Below are 19,733 nucleotides of genomic sequence, written 5' to 3' on the forward strand. Positions count from 1 at the left end.
CATTATATTTTACCTAATACAATTCGCCATAAATTGCTTCATTAAAAAAATGGTTACATTAAATGTGCCACCAAATTGAACACAAGCCAATATCTGTTCCATGCAACTGTGATTAATTTAAGTATGGTGTACATGAAGTTATATAGTAACAAATGTTTAAAAAGATAACAGGAGTGACATAGGAGAAACATGAACAGTCTGACCCGTGACACACAAAAAACAAACATAAAAGACAGCAACCATCGACAACCACTGAATTAAGGGCTCTTGACTATGTTTATGTGCATGTTGAGTTGAACTTTTAAAAGCTGTTTACTTTTCAAGGCGTTAAGAATTTATCAAGCAAGTCCTTAACGCCTTGCAAACGGTTTATCAAAATTCAACTCAACAAGCATCTGCAGTGTTCGGGATTCGCACTCACAACATCCATAAAACATGTCATACTAATAAATAACTGCGTATTTATAACAATTATACACTCATTGGTTAGTTTGATAACTTTGTATAACATTTACTACAACAAAACATATGTCAAGTCTAATTTGTAACATTTGATGAGGGAATGAATGACAACATTGTTGTCTTCATACAGACATGTATAACATGCGTAATAGTTGATGGCACAATTTTGACACAGGAGTTGTCTTGCGTTTGACAGAAATAAAAACCAACGATTATGTGATATTATAATTATTTTAAGCATGTACAAATAGTCAGAAACCCTTAATTCAATGGTTGTCGTTGGTTGATGTACTAGTATGTCATGTTTGTGTTCTGTGTGTCACATGTCAAACTTGATTTTTTTCTCTCAGTTATTTCATATTTTTTTCATGTTGAGGTCGGGATCCCGCTTACATGTTTTACCCCGCAACAGTCTGTGTGTATGTGCCTGTCACAAGTCAGAAGCCTGTAATGCAGTGGTTGTCATTTGTTTATGTGTTACCTATTTTGTGTTTTAATAAGGCCGTTAGTTTACTCGTTTGAACTGTTTTTCATTGTCCTTTCGGAGCCTTTTATAGCTGACTATGCGGTATGGGCTTTGCCCATTGTGGAAGGCGGCACGGTTACCTATGGTTGTTAATTTCTGTGTCATGTTGGTCTCTTGTGGACAGTTGTCTCATTGGCAATCGTAACACATCTTCTTTGTTTTCATATATAGTGACTAACGATCATGTTGGGTATCTGTTGTCTGCTTAACAATCACATCACTTGTCCTTATTTTTCTACATACACTTTACAGGCCGTTTAATTCTGAGAATGGGGTTCGTGTTACTTAGTCTTTAGTCTCTATGTTGAGTTTTGTGTACTATTATTTGTCTATTTGTCTTTTTCCTTTCTAGCCATGGCGTTGTCAGTTTATTTCCAATCTATGAGTTTGACTGTGACTCTGGTATCTTTCACCTCTCTATTAATTCTGATATTTCAGAGAAAGGTGCTATTAACAAGAGCGTTGCACGCTTCAAAACCATACACAAGAGCACATTCGTAAATCTAATACTGGAATATGTTTTGAATTTGTACAAGTGTAATATTTAAGAGACTTGGACATCATTTAATGATGTATTTTGCACTTATATTTCTGTTTCGAATGCGGGTGGGAGTACTAGGTTATGTTGGCTGTCACTTCAAATTTAAATCTGCCGATACATCTGAATACCGTGCAATTAAATCGGTAGATAAATCACGTACCTGGCATGAACAAGATGTAACAAGAAATAAGTTGTTCCGTTTATCAGATAACGTGTAAGTATAAAATGTCTTACTACAACCTCAAAAATAGAGAATACAAATATCTTTGTTTATAGTGAACATGAGTTCACACCTAGTGCTCAGAATTTTACGAGTTTTGCAGAAAAAGGAAAACAAATAAAAAAATAAAATATAATGGCTTCAAGACAATTTCTTTTATAAGCAGCATTGTAAAAACATCCAATTCTATTCTAATCAAATATTGTAACGTTGACAAAAAAATTGAGACCACAGATTCCTTTTAAAATAAAAGATTAATTACTTGAATAATTGACAGCTTCACTGACTACTACATGTAAATATAAAATTTAAAGGTTACCATTTAGTCATCATAATTTACTAAATTTTGCTCTTAAACATTAAATAGTCCAGTTTATTTCGTCTTATAGCACGTAGAAAATATGTAAACATTCAAAAATATTTTCGTTTTTTCCTTAACTTTGCAATATCAAGCATTTGCTCAGTTTTTTTTTATTGTGTATAAAATTCAACCCCTTAACACTTTGTATTATTGAGATCCACATTTATTTGATAATCCTTGTTCTAACCACATTTGACAACGTGCTCTGGAAGTGCTAATATAGCATTATAAAATTGAGAATGGAAATGAGTAATATTTCAAAGAGACAACAACCCGAGCAGACAATAGCCTAAGGCAACCCAATAGTTTTCAACGCAGCGAGAAAATCCCGCAGACGTAAGTGGTCCTCAGCTGGCCTCTAAATACAATTGTGTAATAGTTCAGTGAAAAAAGACGTCACACTAAACTCCAAAACATAAATGAACTAAAAATAAAACATACGAGACTAACAAAGGCCAGAGGCTCCTGACTGAGGACAGGCGCAAAAAAAGCGGCGGAGTTAAACAAGTTTTGTGAGATCTCAACCCTCCCCCTATACGTCTAGTCAATGTAAAATAAAGAAACCCATATTATTACGCACTCAGTTTAAAAGTTTCAAATTGTCAGCTGAAGTCATGTTGATTACAGGATCATGGCAAAACAAACCGTTCTTATAATAGATCACAGTTCTATATATTTGTCACGATGACAATGCACATGATGGTTATAAATCGTTTTTTGCATATAAGAACCTGAAATTCCTATTTTTCACTCAACAAAATTCCAGAATATTTTATTTTTGAAAGAGTACTATATTCTCATAAGTATCAACACAAAATAGAATCGGGTCTGATAATGCTCCGTTTATCTTTTGGTTCTAAAGACCTTTTGGATTCTCATAATACATACCTTCAAAATTTTGTGAGTGGAAATAACTACAAAACAGAGAGTATTCCAAAGTGTTGTCAGGTCCTTTTTAGCGAAGCATGGATACATAATCTAGGCATCAAGACTGCACAACATTAAAAATAAGAATAAAGTTGAGTAAGAAGAGAATCAAAATTTGAGAACAATACATGCTATCTAAACTAGATATTTTTTACTTTAAATTTGAGGACAACATATTGGTTTTCCTAACACATTGAAAATATCGTTTGTTTAACATTTAAGATTATTTATATTATGTTCCTAAATCTGACACGATGCATCTACATGCGAAAATGTTAATGTACATATCATGTAAAACTTGGAATTAGCATATTGATATACATTATAATTATTTGCATCGTTGCTATGTTTTACATGTACCTGTTAACATCTTTTTTTATAGAGTGCCTGAAACAAGAAATAAATCATATATGCACAGCATGAAATGTTTAGATAATGTTAAAAAAGTTTTACTGCGCTAATGGAACAATAAAGTGTTGAAATACAGACGATAAAACCTACAAAAACTACACACAGACAAATAAATAATAGAGAAGAACTTACAACTTGTCGAATTACCTCAGTCTGCTCAATGACATATAAACTACACTAACTGTAAAAATGGCGAATTTTCGCAGGGTTTAAATTTTGCGATTTTAATATCCAAACCGGTTTTGGAAATTTTATATTTGTGCATTATTTCATTCATAATTTAATAAAATTCAACAATATTTTTTTTCTCTTTCAAATGTGATCATGAATTTGCTCATCAGCTCACTCACAGTTATAACACGTGTTTAACACTGCATATGCAAGGAGTATAAGTAGTGTCTGTCTGATTTTACATGTATCTTTGTTTAGTCTTGTTTGGTTCTTTTTTTTTTACTAATGTATAAACCATGCCCACTACATGTACAATATTATATCATTACACAACAAGTTATTGCTGTTAAAATATCTGACAAACAAGCAGCATTTTAAATACAAAATGTATGACATCTTAATGTGAATTCCTTGTGGTATAGATATTCTTCTTTACCTTTACATAAGGTTTAATATGAACGAGCCCCTATTAAATCATTGATTAAAATCTAGATTATTGCAGATACAATCTACATCTTGGTGTATGTTACAATGTAGATACATCGAATCGGGCTAGTGCCCGCATGAACAAATGTGTTTTTATTGTCTTAAATTGAAGTTCTTCCTCGACTTAATGATACAGTGTACTAGAACACACTCACGTCATCGCGGGTCCGTGACTGAATAAAATACATACGCCTAAGTTTAGCATGAGTTTCGTGTTGTCAACTGAAGTCATGTTCATTGCATAGTTTTCCCTGTTTTCAAAATCTAAAAGACCTTTTTAACCATTTATGATTTTCTTAAGTACTAGTACTATAACCGGGAACTATATGTGACACTAGAACACACCCGTGATATCACGGGTCCGTGACTGAATTAAAGTATACAACTATGCGCAAGCCTTATTTTAGTATTAGTATTGTCATCTGATAAAGTCATGTCGATTATAAGATACACAGTTTTTCTCTGCTTTCAAGTCTTTCTGTTTGAACCCGTTGAACTGGAACTTATCAGTTATTGGTAATATTAATTATTTTGAAAGCAAAAGGTCCTGGAATGGAGTATTTTTTATTCAACAGCATTGTCCTATTTAAGTTATAAATAAAGTTGAATTCTTTGCTTTGCTGTTTTACGTTATGCCCACTAACAAATTGAAAACTGTACCTATACGCCTTATTTTTAGTCCAGATTTTTAGTATTCGTATTGTTATCTTAGAAAGTCTTACTGATTAAAATACTACAATAGGTAACAATTTGACAATTTAGTAGTGTCAACCCTGTGGTTATGACCCGTGTATATAGCATATTAATCCTGCATACAACGTTTGGTGGTGCGCCTGTCAGATGCGGAACGTACAGATAAGGTAATAGGTAACAGGTGACTACTATTGGTATCGGTAGCGGACTCGACCCGGAACTTCTTAATTATTGGCAATATTAATTACGTGGAAAACAAAAGGGCCTGGAGTGGTGTAATTTTTAATCTACACCTTTGTACTATATTAGTTATATATAAAGTTGAATTCTGTGATTCGTCGTTTTTACGTGATGACGGCTGACAAATTGGACCTCGTAATTTTAGTATTATAGATATGCTACATTGTATTTGCATCGGTACATGTGTCAGATTCAATCCGAAACTTGTTATTTATTGTAATAATTGATCATTTTGTACACAGAAGAGCATGGAATGGTGTAGTTTTGAATCGACACCCCTCAGTCTGTTCTTAATGAGTTATATATGGGCGTTTTTCAATAAAAGCGTTCCTTTCAGACCTAAAAAAAAAAATGGAAAATCAACTAGTCTACAATTTATTTTCAAGAGTTATTTTGAATACCTCTATTATATACCTGTTTGTAAACAAAAAGTGCAATCTTAAATACTCTTTAAAATGATATTATTTTCATAATTTGTGTACTGTTTCGTAGGGGACTTTTGTCCCCTACGAAACTGCTTCTAAACACACATATTTTTGCAATTTTAAATGTTTCCTATAGACATTCCAATTTGTTTACTTTATATACTAGAAAAATCTAAATTTTTTTCTGAATTGGAGAACCATTTTTTATCAATAAAGATTAGACAGTACTTCACATATGAAGGTACAACTCATGTTACGTAGTGGACATTTTGATGCGTTTCGTAGTTGACAAAACCGTTTCGTAGTGGACAAAAAGTTTCGTAGTTGACATCAACCCTACTCTATGTTAATAAAAACATAATAAAAATTACACGAAACTAACCTTTGTTATTTGCTTTGCACGAATATAATTGAAAAAAGAGTAAAAAAAAACTGCATGGTAGTGGTAGTGTCCACTACGAAACGTTTTTCTCACAAACTTGTTTCGTAGGGGACTGTTTCGTAGGGGACGTATTCACATGTTTTATTTTTTTCTCACAACCCCTATATTGCAATAGTAACAAGACTTGACTGTATTCATCAAAGCGTTATTAAGCTGTACACTGATATTTTTTCATAATTTTAAAACCAGTTACTGAAGGAGATTTGACCCGTTTCGTAGTGGACATTTACAAAAATACGGTATCACTCTGGTCCATTTGAGGTGCTCAATTTTTCTTACCAACAGTTTAATTGCCGTTATAAAAGCATCACTTCTTTTGTAAGACCCTAATGTTTATATCTCTTGCAAACAAAAAATTACATTGATTTTATAAAACTGTTTATAAGCAAGTTTTAATTACTTCGTTTCGTAGTGGACATTGTGTTAGGGACACACCTTCTAAAATAAAAAAATCCTATGTTAAAGCTGTTTATTAAAATATGTTGGCTCTAAACATACTTTTGAATTATTAAAGAACTTATATTAAGTAAAATGAATATTTATTTCAACATTTTTTTACGATATTTTAGAGTATGAATGTTGAACAGGCGGTCTAGGGACATGCCATTTTGGTTGTTTTGGACCATTCAGGAATCAATATCTTATCAATCCCTCTAAACTGTTTCTTTGCTTAAAAAATGTTATATCTAATTCAATGTACTGACTGCACAAAAAATTACTTGCAAAGATCAAACACATTTTTTTTTAAAGTGGCTGGGACAAGAAAGTACGTTTTTATTGAAAAACGCCCATATAATGTTGCATTCTTTGAATCGTCGTTAGTTCTAACGACATGGCAGCTATTAATTGGACCTCGTTTTTTTTTTTTTATCAAAAAAGATATTATATATTTTAACGTTAGAAAGATGTTTCAAATATCATTTTGCATAGGCGAATGGACCAATAGCCCCCCCCCCCCCCCCTCCACCCACACTGAAAGTAAAACGACGTCATTTAAATCTTTGAAAGGTCGATCGAATCCTCATTATGGTGATAACAAATATTGTATTGCGTTTAATTAAGCATGCACGACCTTCATATATTCAAACTCACAGCCGACCTTTTCGTCGTCTGCCCTGGCCGGTTTTGATTAACTTCCGTCCGATATTTCATGCATGCGTGCTAGTACTATCTTTCCCTCTCTTATTATTTTTTTTGCGGACAAAACGTTTTGCTATTAAATGCTTACTAACTGTTGACTGAAACATCTTTTCAAAGAATACACTGTTGCCTCAACTTCCACAAGTCTACCTACAAATAGATCAACTGATAAGACATCAAACAGATTACCCAAACAAACAGACAGTATAGTTTTATAAATGTTGAAAGAACACAAGATATATACAAGCATTGTGAACATTAGATGGTAGTGGGTGTTTAGTGTAAAGACATAAAACAGCTGTTAAGTGCTTTAATTGACCGAAATTTGCCAAAAATATCACTGCTTCTCAAAGACAAACTAAATGTATATGATTGTGATGAGAAAAACCAAGTACATATTACATATTTACGTCCCATTATTTAGAACGGAGTTTGTGATGGATTTATATAAGATAAAGACAACATGCTCAGTTCAACGTTGTGAGTGTTGCACAATAAACATTGGCATACCATCAACCTATAATTAATTTTATTTTGTCTGTTGTCTGCTCTTTGGTCGATTTGTTGTCTCTTACTTTGACATATCAATTCTCAAATCTAAATTTGAAAATACACCTTTGATTTAAATTACAATATGGCAAAGTATGAAAATTAATCTACAATTACCTCATGTCTAGTGTGAGTGTACTGTCTATAAGTTATACAGTATTAGCAGTAGCGGCGGAGCAAGGATTTAGGCTAATAAGGAAGCTAACCTTAGAATGACAGGCACCTAGAGGAGAGATGCTTGAAAACAAAATTACGATTTTTATGTCAAAATATGATATTTTCAAGATTTTAGGAACGTAAGTCAGACGCTTTCCCAATGAAATTGCCACTAGACAGATTGTGATAGTCGACAAGTAAATGCTCCTCCCCAATTATAGTAATGTTAACCGATCATACCAATGTCATGCACAAAACGCATTCTTCTGATTCAGAAGAAGTAATGAATTATTGTCATAAAATCTTCTGATGTCAGCAAAACTACAATAGCTGTACATATGGAATTCCGAAACAAGAATTCTCGTTCATCTTAAACATGTCTGAACAGTATACAACCATTTTCAATCAAGGAGCATGTAGTCTTGATTTATCCTTTGCTATCTGGGTACCTATGATACCATATATTTGTTACTTGTATATATAAGTTTTTTTTCATGACAAAGAATAGCGGTAAGTAACATACGGACCATTGTAGAAGACTTGCGAAAGGTCAAGAACACTTTTCAAACGATTTGCTTTCTTTTTGATTATGTCTAATACCAAACCGCTAACCGTTGCATGTAGTCGCGGAGTCCGTTCTTTTGACTGATGATTTAAAAAAAGAACAGAACATATTGATTTCCATTTTGATTACATCGGTAAAGTTCTCAAATAATGTTCTTACTAGTATTAATAAGTACTTGTTTTTATATATGAACTTGATATTTGTATCTTTTTATACGTTGACTAAAACAATTAGCTTTATCGCGAAAAGTGTAAACAATGGTAAGACGCACGATACTGGTGTCACCAAACGTAACGTCGAACTACGACGTTTTCTACATGAAAAAATGAAACGTTGAAAAACGACGGCATTGAAAGACTGAATTTGATGTTTTTTTAATTCGATTAAATGTTTGTTTTGTTTATTTCCCTTTCAGTTTACGTTAATTGTTTCTTTAGTTTGTCTTTTTTTAATGTTTGTTTGTTTACTTTTTAAGAAATATACAAAATATAAGAGCAATTCAAAGACAAAATAAGCAAGATCGATCATTATGTCTATAAGTTCTTTTTCGTATCTGAACATGTCTTCAAAGTTTTTAACACCCCATACAATAATAAAGTTAACTGTTTAAACAAGTTGCTTTCTTTAAAAAAAGAAATGCAATCGTAAACCCAAATGCTTGTTTGGCATTATATATATATTAGATAATTGTTTAATAAAGATGTATTGTCTTATATTACTTTTGTTGTGCATAAGAATTAGAAACTGACATTGCCTGTTTAGTGGTTTAAATAATGTAATACCGGCTTCACACATCAACGTATAGATCCGACGTACGTCGGCCGAGGTAAAAAAAATCATGCACGCTACCAAAACGCTAGTAATTTTGATGCATTCAACCTGTCAATCATATCTGTATCGTGTGCACAACGAGCTTAAAGCGTGTATTGGGTGTGCGTAAAGCGTACCTTAGCGTTTCTCCTAGTCTTCCTACATTCCCAACTGCAGGTCTGTCTATATGTGAATGTTTGTCAATAAGTCTGTCACATTCGCCCGTCTGTTTACATGTTTACCAGTTCGTCTATGCATGTCCACTGGTTCGTCTACATGTTCACTAGCTTTGAAATAGCTTTCGGTAAGTGCGATTATTTCAGTGATTTGTGTCTATTGTTTTTATGTAAGTGATTATTGTGCACCGTACCCATAATTTTAGGGACGCGAATTGCAACTGATATTTTACAGTTTTTTCTTGCGATGTGTTGTCCTTAAGGTTTGGTTCATTTGGGAGGGTTGGGTTTATGGCTACCACATTGTTTATGTGCCAATGTCCATTCTAAAGCCAGAAACATGTAGTACACTGGTTGTTGTTCATAATTCATGTCGGTCAAGTTGTTTTCGTAAATTATTTTGTTATCATTAAGGCTGTTTAGTTTTGTTTGATTTTTGTTTTTAAATCTTAATGGTCGGGGCATTTAATAGCCGACTAAATAGTGTTTTTTTTTCATTTTTGGAGGCCGCTCGGTGGCCTTTAAAGACTTACTACCACGTCATTGTAACTCTGGTTGGTATTTGTATCATTAGTGCTGGACCATGGTCGATCCTATATGCACCTTTGAGGCAGGCGGGATATTTTTGTAGATCTTGTACAGCTCAAACTAATGTGAGTAGTTCCTGTACTTCTATGTCTAGTCCCATGTTGCATGGTTGGAGAGGGTGTAATATCTTCTGTAGGTTTGATGAAGTTTCACCCGTATCGGACTTCTTTTCCTAAATGAAAGCTTTAAGGCGACGAGTATTTTTGTATGCAATGTGCCCTTAACGTGTCTAAAACTTATCTGTAGCGTTTTCAACGCTCGTGTAGCGTGTATATTATGTGCGTGCAGTTTACAGGTATATACGTTTGACAAACGCTTGAGCTGAATGATTTTTTTTATGTTCCATTAAAATTTTCCTGAAGTAAAAGCGTTCACCAAGCGTATACCTTTGCATTTCGACGTACTTCAAACTTATGGAACGCGTGTTTAAACGCTTGCGTGAGCAACTAAGTTACGCATACGATGATACGGACTTTGTTAATTTTCTTTTTTGACTGATTGTTTTACATTATCATTTCGGGGCCTTTTATAGCCGACTATGCGGTACGTGCTTTGCCTGTTGTTGAAGGCCGTACGGTGGCCCATAGTTTGTATTTCTGTGTTATTTTGGTTTCTTGTAGATAGTTGTCTCATTGACACCAAACCCGATATCTTCTTTTTTTATATTCGATATCTTATCGCCGACCTGGTTAAGTCTGCCAAAAATGCATGCATGATTCATTTTTAGGTTATCAGTCGTAATTAAAGTGGCACATTTAATTCGTTGTTTCATTGCTTGAAGTATCATTTCTTACATCTGCATGGTCAAATGTGTATTTTTTTAAAATAAATTTTAGATTTAGATTTCAGTCACGGTTATTTTTTCCCCCTTCATATTGATTATCTATACTTATCAGTCGCATTTTAATGACGAAAAGGATTCAGAGGTTATTAAAAAAAGTAAATTATGTTGCAATATTTAAACAAAGAAAATAACTTTAAATTTGCAATATTAATGAAAATAAATACGGACATAACTTTCATAATTAATTTTAACGTTATTTTCAATAAACGAATTTTTTTTTTAAATCCTCGTTTTTACACCTATTTGAGGCACGTATTTATGATTATATTTCCATGTCCTTGGTCTATCCTAGACGTAAAATTTCAAAAAGTGCTAATACTTTTTTTAAAGATATTATTTTATATTGTTCTCGTTCAAAATATTTTATTTTTTCATATTCAATATTTATTTAATTTTATTTTTAACAACCATTTTTTTTTTTATTAAAGTTGCAATATTTAACCAAAAAAAATAACTGTAATTTAATCATATGCAAGAAAGACTTCCCTTTAATTTCAGTATAAAAAAATAAATAGCTTGCTTTTTACAACATGTACATCTTCACTAAACGTAAAATCTAAAATAAAATGCTACTAAAACTCTTTCTAAAGATTTTATTTTTAATTATTCTCGTTCAGAATATAAAGCGCATTGTTTACATGAAATCTTATCTCATATCTAAACACAGCTGGTTACATCGTTTGACTAATTAAAATACTACGCATGTAGGTTAATATTAGCAGCTTGTAATCGTGTGCAAGAAAATATTATATCATAATAAATTTCAGATCATACGTAAAATGTCTCTATAGCAACTTAAGATGCTAATGCATATTCAACAGATTAGTAAGCTATTGCGCATGTCTTTGAAAGGTGGTCATAGCTATTGCGCATGTATTTGAAAGGTGGTCATAGAAAGACCAGAAGTGTTCCGACTAACATCCGGTGTTCCGAAAGACTACATCACTCGTCCAATATATACTGCGTAAACAAATTCTATCTGTTATCAATGAAATTTACTTGGTCAAGCGAAAATCCCAAGGAAATATTTTCTTAGAGGCAAGGTGTTCAAAGTCTTTGATAAAATTCTGCGTAATTTAGCATTCATGCCCAATTACTGCCCGTAAATTGTCAGATTGATGCTAAATAGATCAGTCAACACCTTAGTTTAATGACTCGTGTAACGTTTTTGGCAAACTTTTATTAGATTTTTCTTTCCAAAAAACTACGTCTATTTAGCTTTGACAGTTGTTGCATTTGTGATGGTAAACTTTTCCTTGTTCTGTTGTAATACTTGTCAATCTGATTACAATTACTGCTTGTCTGCTTTGAGCTTATGGATTGCCTTTAGTGCAGTCACAGTCTACATTTGATACATGCACGCATTTTGATTTCTTCGTCAGAAAGCATATATTGAAACTTGTAAAAACTGAAAAAAAACCCTGAAATAGACAAGAAGCGCCACAAAACAAGTAGGTTTGATCAAATGTGAACAGAGTAAAAAAGGCTACATCCTAAATTTAGATAATAAGGTGGGGTCTAAGCTCCTATACGTTATTTGAATGCAGATACATAATATGTGGTAGTTAAACACTAGTTTTTGTTGGACTTCGTGTTGCTCAGTCTTTAAGTTTAAAAAGCAGTATTAACGTAATCGAACTGCTTTTCATTTTCCGTCATATTTTATATCACACGGCAGTGTCTGTTACAATCAAACGTATTGAGTTAATCTGTCCCGCCTAGTCTTAATGCAAGATTCCCAGTGTTGTATCCGTGTTCATGGTAACATTACCATACTTTAACCATCTATTTATCAACTATACGACATTGCAAGGATTTTACAAGTTAAGCCGGTTTTTTTTTGTTTGGGTCTAGAAAAAAAGAGGCGAATGTTATTCTAAGGACAATCAAATTCATAAGTCGAAAATAAACTGACAATAGAAAGACAAACATGTGGTATAAGTGCCGAAGAGACAACTCCCTGTCTAAGTCCCAATGTGTAAAAAGTAAAACATTATAGGTCAAACTCTATGGTTAAAACAGAAAAATGGAAACAGACCAACAAAACGCAACATACATTTAAAACTAAACAACACAAACCTCACCAAAAACTGATGTTGATCTCGGTTGCTCCAGAAAGATAAGTAGATCCTGCTCCACATGTGGCACCCGTACACTTGATTAAACAGCAACTTCGAAAGAAGTTCTAAGGGTTGTAATATATGAAATGTAGTAGCTGAAGAAGTTATATTTGTAACATCAACAGTGAACGTAAATGTATGATTGATAGTTGTAGAAGTTGTTGTAGTAATGACATTACCAACGGAAGTAGTTTTAAGGGTTTTAATATCAGTAATATAGTAGGAGTAATTACTATTGTAACAGCAACGGCGAAAGTAATTGTTAGGGTTATAGACACAGTAATGTAGTCGTAGAAGTAGTTGTAACAGCACCAGCGAAAGTAGTTGTAGTAGTTGCAGCAGTAGTAAAATGGTGTTGTGATATATTAAGTTATGGTATGGTACAGGTACACGTAGCAATAAAACAGTGTCGTCGTGATAATATTAATAGAAGTTCTAATAATAAATGTATGAAATTAGATTGTCGGTCAATTAAACACACTTCACAATATAAAGGTAAATAGTTGTTGTTCTTTATGCAATCATGTTTTGGCTGCTTTCAAGATTTGCAAAAAACGAAAATGACAATAACACTTGTCTTCTTCGCTTGGTGCACCGTAATTGGAGGGAACTGCAACTATTATATCTGAGAGGAATGTCTAGTTTTATAACAGAGAGTAATGAAGAACTTTAGATTTATAGCATTTATTTGTTTATATTTCTATTCTACATCTGAAACTATTTAAAGCTACCATTATCTATAGCACTTTATAATTGCGTTTAACTTAATAACCTTTTGAATTAAGACAATGCGTTTTAATTGGAATGCTTTATTCAAAGTCTTTTAATTGTTTTCCTATACAGTCTTGTTTTAACATATCCATTATGTAGCAGCGTTGAATATTTGTGAGTCGCAATTATTTTGTAATTAACACCGTAAAGACTTGCATGTAGTTAAACATATCTTTTCTCTCTATCTCTCCAGTAGGGACTCTTCTTGCGTGTCATGCGCATCGACTTCCAAGGTTTCTGCGCATGCAGCTTATTTTATTAACTTGACTATATGTACTCTTTGGTATGAAGTACATTTACAGTTTAAATTAGCGGCAGCTTTCAGATTAGCATTCGAAGTAGAGATAATGGTTAGTACAAAGAAAAAATATATCATATGGTGCTCTCCTGCTTCCTCCACAAATGAAGGCGGCGTTAAACATGAAATAATCAAACATTCTTATTCGTATGGAACGCCATAGCTGTCTTCTGTTGTTCATATTTAGTATATGCTGTGATCATTTAATTTTAAGCGTTTTTTTCAAAAGAAGATATTTTCAAAAGTACTGAATATAAAGACAAACCTATTCAATAGAATAATTTACCTACTGAACATAAAGCCAAAACTGCTAAGTATATTGATTAAAATGCTGAATATAATACCAGATCTGCACAATATAATGATTATTCTACTGATCATTATGATGTTACTGCTCAACATAATTGTTATACTACTGAACATAATGAAAAGGGCACTCATAATCGAGAAAAATACCGCTGAAAATAATTAAATGATCACAGCTTATACTAAATATGAAAAACGGAAGACAGCTATGTCGTTCCATATATATTCGTGTCATGCATTATGTACTCTGGTAGTTTGTGAACTTCATGTATACGATGTTCTTATTATTGCGATTGTTTAAAATTGAATGAAAGCGCAAGATAAATTATTGCGATTCCATTAGAATAATATACTTACAGGTACCCGTACATGGATGTATCGAATTCACGACTTCTTAGGATTTCGATACTTTTTCATTTATTAAAACTTTTATATATTGCTGGCATTGCTATTTTTCAGACTTGGCATGACAGACGATTGCAGTGGTCAACAGACAAAATCCCGTATATTACGGTCAATGACAGCTCAATTTGGACACCAGATATAGCCTTCCTGAATGCGTAAGTCATGTGACTTAAGTTTGTTTTGTTTTGTTTTTTAGTTTATTATATATTTTGCCGGAAAACAGGGGGGGGGGGGGGGAGGGGGCAAGAATGTATCCGGTATTGATTTCGTCTATTATTCGACGGTAGGACAACATTCTATTACACCATTTACAGTATTTAATTTGGATCCCAAAGCTCTTACATGACTTTGTATGTGTATGGCAAATTTAGAATAGTATTCTTTCTAATTGTTTCTTTGATGTTATTCTTAAAAAAAATATTTGCCAGCATAATAAATTTTAATGTTAAGAATGAAAAATTATTTGGAAGTTTTGTATAAAAATGCTCTTTTCAAACTTTTGCTGAATTCTGTACAAAATATACTAATAAATTACATTTTCAAGACTATTTAATTTTAAATTATTACAATTTCCTTTGATATCTAATGGTCGCGGTTTTCATGTCACATTAACTGTTAGTCGCCCCTTTTTGTTAATATTGTTGTGTTATCGTTTATCAAAGAAAACGCACGAGACACTAAAGTTAATTGTTCATACTTTTATTTTATTTTTGTATTGAACCACCCAAGCGCGTGTTGCATAAATCTTTCTGTATCAATTAAACATTTCCAAAAATTCATTTCAGAAACATGATTTCTTGCTTCAAACTCAGTTTGAAAATCGAGGTGTCATAACCACTCGAGCTCAGCTTTTTTAACCGTCTTCGTTTACACTCTGTACTTTAACAATTAGACAGTTTTCATATCTTGTTTATTGTTAACCATACACGTAATACTTTCATTTGTTTTTTTTTCAGATTGGAATCTCCAAAAGTAATCATCCGACCACGTTTCGTCGTAATAGAAAGAACAGGAAATGTTTTCCAAAATCATAGACTCAGAATAGTTACAGCATGTAAAAATAAAAACAATACATGCGCAGTACAAATAGGGTCAAACTTCTTCACAGATTCTGAACTGCTGATAACCGATTCACAATGTAGTATCCACGAAGAACTGCTGTCGTCTGTCATAAATATTGAACTTAAAAATATGACAGCAAATATGAGCATCATTGAACATACTAATAATTTATTTCACGTAGATCAAATGTATTTTCCAAAGTTTATAGAATCAACTTTTTCCATAGTTACATGTGAAATTACTTTGGATAGGGACGATATGTCTCAAATGGAAAATTCCCGCCAAAAACAAGAGAAGCTAGAAGCAGAAGAAGACAAAACAAATAGTGCAGAACAGTCCATTCAGCGTTTAGGCCTACTTATAATTGGAATTTGTTTAGTTTATGTGTCATGAATAGGCACACATGTCCAATAAGAAGTTGATTCATTTAACTGAAAAGTTTTTACATTGTCCTTGATCGTGTTCTGTCTTCAAAATACCTTGCATGCATTTTGCTTCTGATCTCTGACCAATTCGTATTGATTTGGTTTTCCAACATTTTTTTTTTTGTCATTCGAGCGTTACTGATAAGTCTGCTGTTGACGAATGTGTGTCTTCTGTATAAAATTATCCACGTTGGTATCATTGATATAATATTGTTAATTTAACATAACTATTATATCGCTCCTCGTGGTGATAGCTGTGTCGCTCCTCGAAGTGAAAGGTTTTGGTGATTGTTTTAAGAATCAAATATGGTTTTGGTGCTTTAAATACAGTCATGAATTATTATCGTATTTGCCTTAAATATAGACACGTGGTAAGTTACGTAACGGGTGCCTTGCATAGGGTCACGGGGTATTTTCATACAAACACTTGCTCAAATAAGGTTATGTTTTTATCGACTACGATTTTCCTTTTTCGATTGTGAATAGTTTTTGTTCATCGTCACAATCTTGATTTTCATATAATTAGCCAGTATTACTGTAAAAGTCAGTTATATCAATACTTCCATGGTTATATTGAATAAGACAATGTCTTTACGAATCCTAGGGGATTTTTAAATAAACTGTTAGTTTTCTCGTATGAAATGCTTTACACTTGTCATTTTGGGTCATCTGATTATGCGGTATGAGTTTTGCTCATTGTTGTAGGTCGTATACCGACATATTATAGTTGTTAAATTTTATGTCATTTGGTTTCTGGAAGAGAGTTGTCTATTTGCCATTCATACCACATCTCTTTTTTTATATATTGGATATACATTCGGTAATCTTGAATTACAAAAAAACAAAAACATTTCACAAAAATACAAGAATCAAATATCAGAAAGACATTTATCTTTAAATACATGTACATATTACTTTTAAGCGTAGTGCAGTAGGAATATTTTATTATGTAGAAAGGAAATTAAAAAAAGATAAAACACACAGCTAGACGAATATCGTACACCTAAAAATGAATGTAGCATGGTGCGTGATCTCTCGATGGCTTTAGGTTTTTATAGGTTTTGTTGAATTTGTTTCGCTTTGATAACGTACAATGTATAACCAACATCACGTTTTATTCACACATAAAAATATATCAGAATGTTGTATATAATATTACCATTATACATGTAGATAACCTTAACAAATTATAATATAATGTATTTTTGTAATGTTGAGAGATGAGTGAATGATACGAAATATTTAAAATAATGTATGTATGAATGGTTTTGATGATATAAAGACTAGAACGTTTAGTGTGTTTGTCGTTTGTTTCCCTACAGTATATTGTATACGTATGATATAGTTTTATTTAAAAATGCAACTCTGGTTTAGTGTGTATTTGTTTGATTATAAGGGAAAACATTGTTTCTTAGCGTGAACTTCAGCTTCAGCTGAATAGAAGTATAGAACAAGTGAAACGCTGATTATTAGAGAATGATTATGTTTGTAATGGTAATCGTTCAATATATTACTTTTATTCTATATAATATATGCCAAGATAGACAACTGCGATTGTCTTATACGTATAAAACTCATCTCATCTGATAGCCAAAATGTAGAGTTTAATTGATAATGATATTGTCATGTCATTTGTGTGTTTTTTAATTCCTCATGTTGTGTTCACATTTATATTGCCCAAGTAGCCACGAGTATCTCATCTGTAAAGGTTTTTAGTTTTCGGCATTTTAAGGTAGTACTAGAATAGTACCGATCATTATAAAGAAGAATCAAATATTGTACTGTCGGTCTGTCACACTGGTGACTTAAAATAGTCAAAATTTGTCTTTTCATCCGAATAATTGGTAAATACTGAGTAAATAATACATGTATTTGCTATTGTTTTACCTGTTAATTGTTATCTGCAAATTAACTGTTTTTTATGTGGTGATAGAGAATATTAAATTAACTATGTGTACAAACGCACCAACATTCCCGAGTACACTATATTAAAACTCAAAAGAAAGAAAAAATACTTAAAAAGCCAATAAAAAGAAAAAAAAAACAACCTGTAGAAGACAGACAATATCATCCCCTCCCAAAATAATAATAATAATAAAAAAAAAAATCAACAAAAAAAACCCAACCAAAAAACAAGAAACTATCATAAACTTTGGTGGTGAACTCCTATGCATCGTAATGGTAAGCAGTTCTGTTCCATTTATGGTTTGTGCAAAATCATATCAAAACATAGAATGTAATGTTACCTTGGCATACATTCCACTGATTGTCAAGGAATTTTGTGTAAGATTGGTTTACAATCATACAATTACCCACGTTAAAGATCACCCGATCAAATTGCAGGGTCGGGTAGCGAGTACAATCTAGCTAGTCATGTAGTGCCTTGTATATAATTGCTAAAAATAATCAGATGAAAAAACTAAACTACTCTTAAACTGCGACAATTCAGAAACAGACCATATCAACTACATGTATGCCGTTTGAATGATTTCACACTAGTCATTTTGGGGTCCCTCTGTAGATAACTATTCGGTGTGAGCCAAGGCTCGGTGTTAAAGGCCTACTTTGACCTATAATGGTTTACTTTTAAAAATTTTGACTTGGATTGACTTTTGTCTTATTGGCACTCATACCACATCTTCTTCTATCATCGTATTGATAGTTGGTAATAAAATGTAAGAATGAAACAAAATCAATTAAAGAAATATTGGCAATTGATCTATCAGCCGTCCGATTTTTTATTTTATTTGATATATTTCCTTTAGACACACGCTCAAACACAAATACTCGCTTAACGTATAATAACATATCAAAGAGGGGCGAAATATATCAGAGGGACAGTAAAACTCATAGATCGAAAATAAATTGACAACGTCAAGGCTAAAAAAGAAAAAGAAAAAGAGACAAATAAATAAAGTTTTTTTTTAATTTGAGCGTCACTGATGAGTCTTTTGTCGTAAATACAAAATTTAATCCTGGTATCTATGATGAGTTTATTTAAAAGTACGCAAGACACAACATAGAAAACTAAATGCAAAGCAATACGAACCTCACCAAAAGCTGTGGGTGTTCGATTTCAATTTTACGACAACGGTATTAAGAAAATAAGTTGGAACAACGTTATTGAAAAGATATTAGATTTTTCAGATTTTCAAAATCTGTTTTTGAGTGAAAAAGACTTTAAATATTTGTAATGCATTTATACATATATCTGCTTTCTTTCCCGGTGCCAGTGTGAGATTGAGATGTATGATTAGGGATTTTTATAAAGTGTACTGTTGTGTTTTATGTCTTAAAATGTAATAATAGCTATACTATATACACTGTATGTACATGTACCTATTTCCTTAGTATTATGAATTCCCGTTATAAATATCTTGCATTTGCTAAGACAAATAACATCCCATGTTTATCTAACTATAGAGAGCGTGTACTTAGACTATGTATTTTAAAATGTAAGATGATATAAATGAAAATTGATACAGAGGCTGTTCCAGTTTTTATTGGTAAAGAATTACGTCAATAACATAGGATAACAAAAAAAGAAGATAATAATACACAAAAAAAAACCGAACACAAATTCGATCAACACACAGTGTACATATTCCACCTA

General features: G+C 32.4%; 1 protein-coding gene across 1 annotated transcript in view; it reads left to right on the top strand.

Moving 5' to 3' along the window:
- Positions 1-17,751, top strand: part of LOC139498304 (acetylcholine-binding protein-like) — a 39,511-nt gene extending 21,760 nt beyond the window's left edge. Inside the window, exons 3-4 of the mRNA XM_071286670.1 lie at positions 14,688-14,788; positions 15,590-17,751. Of these exons, the coding sequence (XP_071142771.1) occupies positions 14,688-14,788; positions 15,590-16,088 (600 nt within the window). The 3' untranslated portion in view covers positions 16,089-17,751. The remainder of the gene's footprint in view (positions 1-14,687; positions 14,789-15,589) is intronic.
- The last annotated feature ends 1,982 nt before the right edge of the window (positions 17,752-19,733 follow it).

Source organism: Mytilus edulis, chromosome 12 (assembly GCF_963676685.1).
Source record: "Mytilus edulis chromosome 12, xbMytEdul2.2, whole genome shotgun sequence".
NCBI lineage: Eukaryota > Metazoa > Mollusca > Bivalvia > Mytilida > Mytilidae > Mytilus > Mytilus edulis.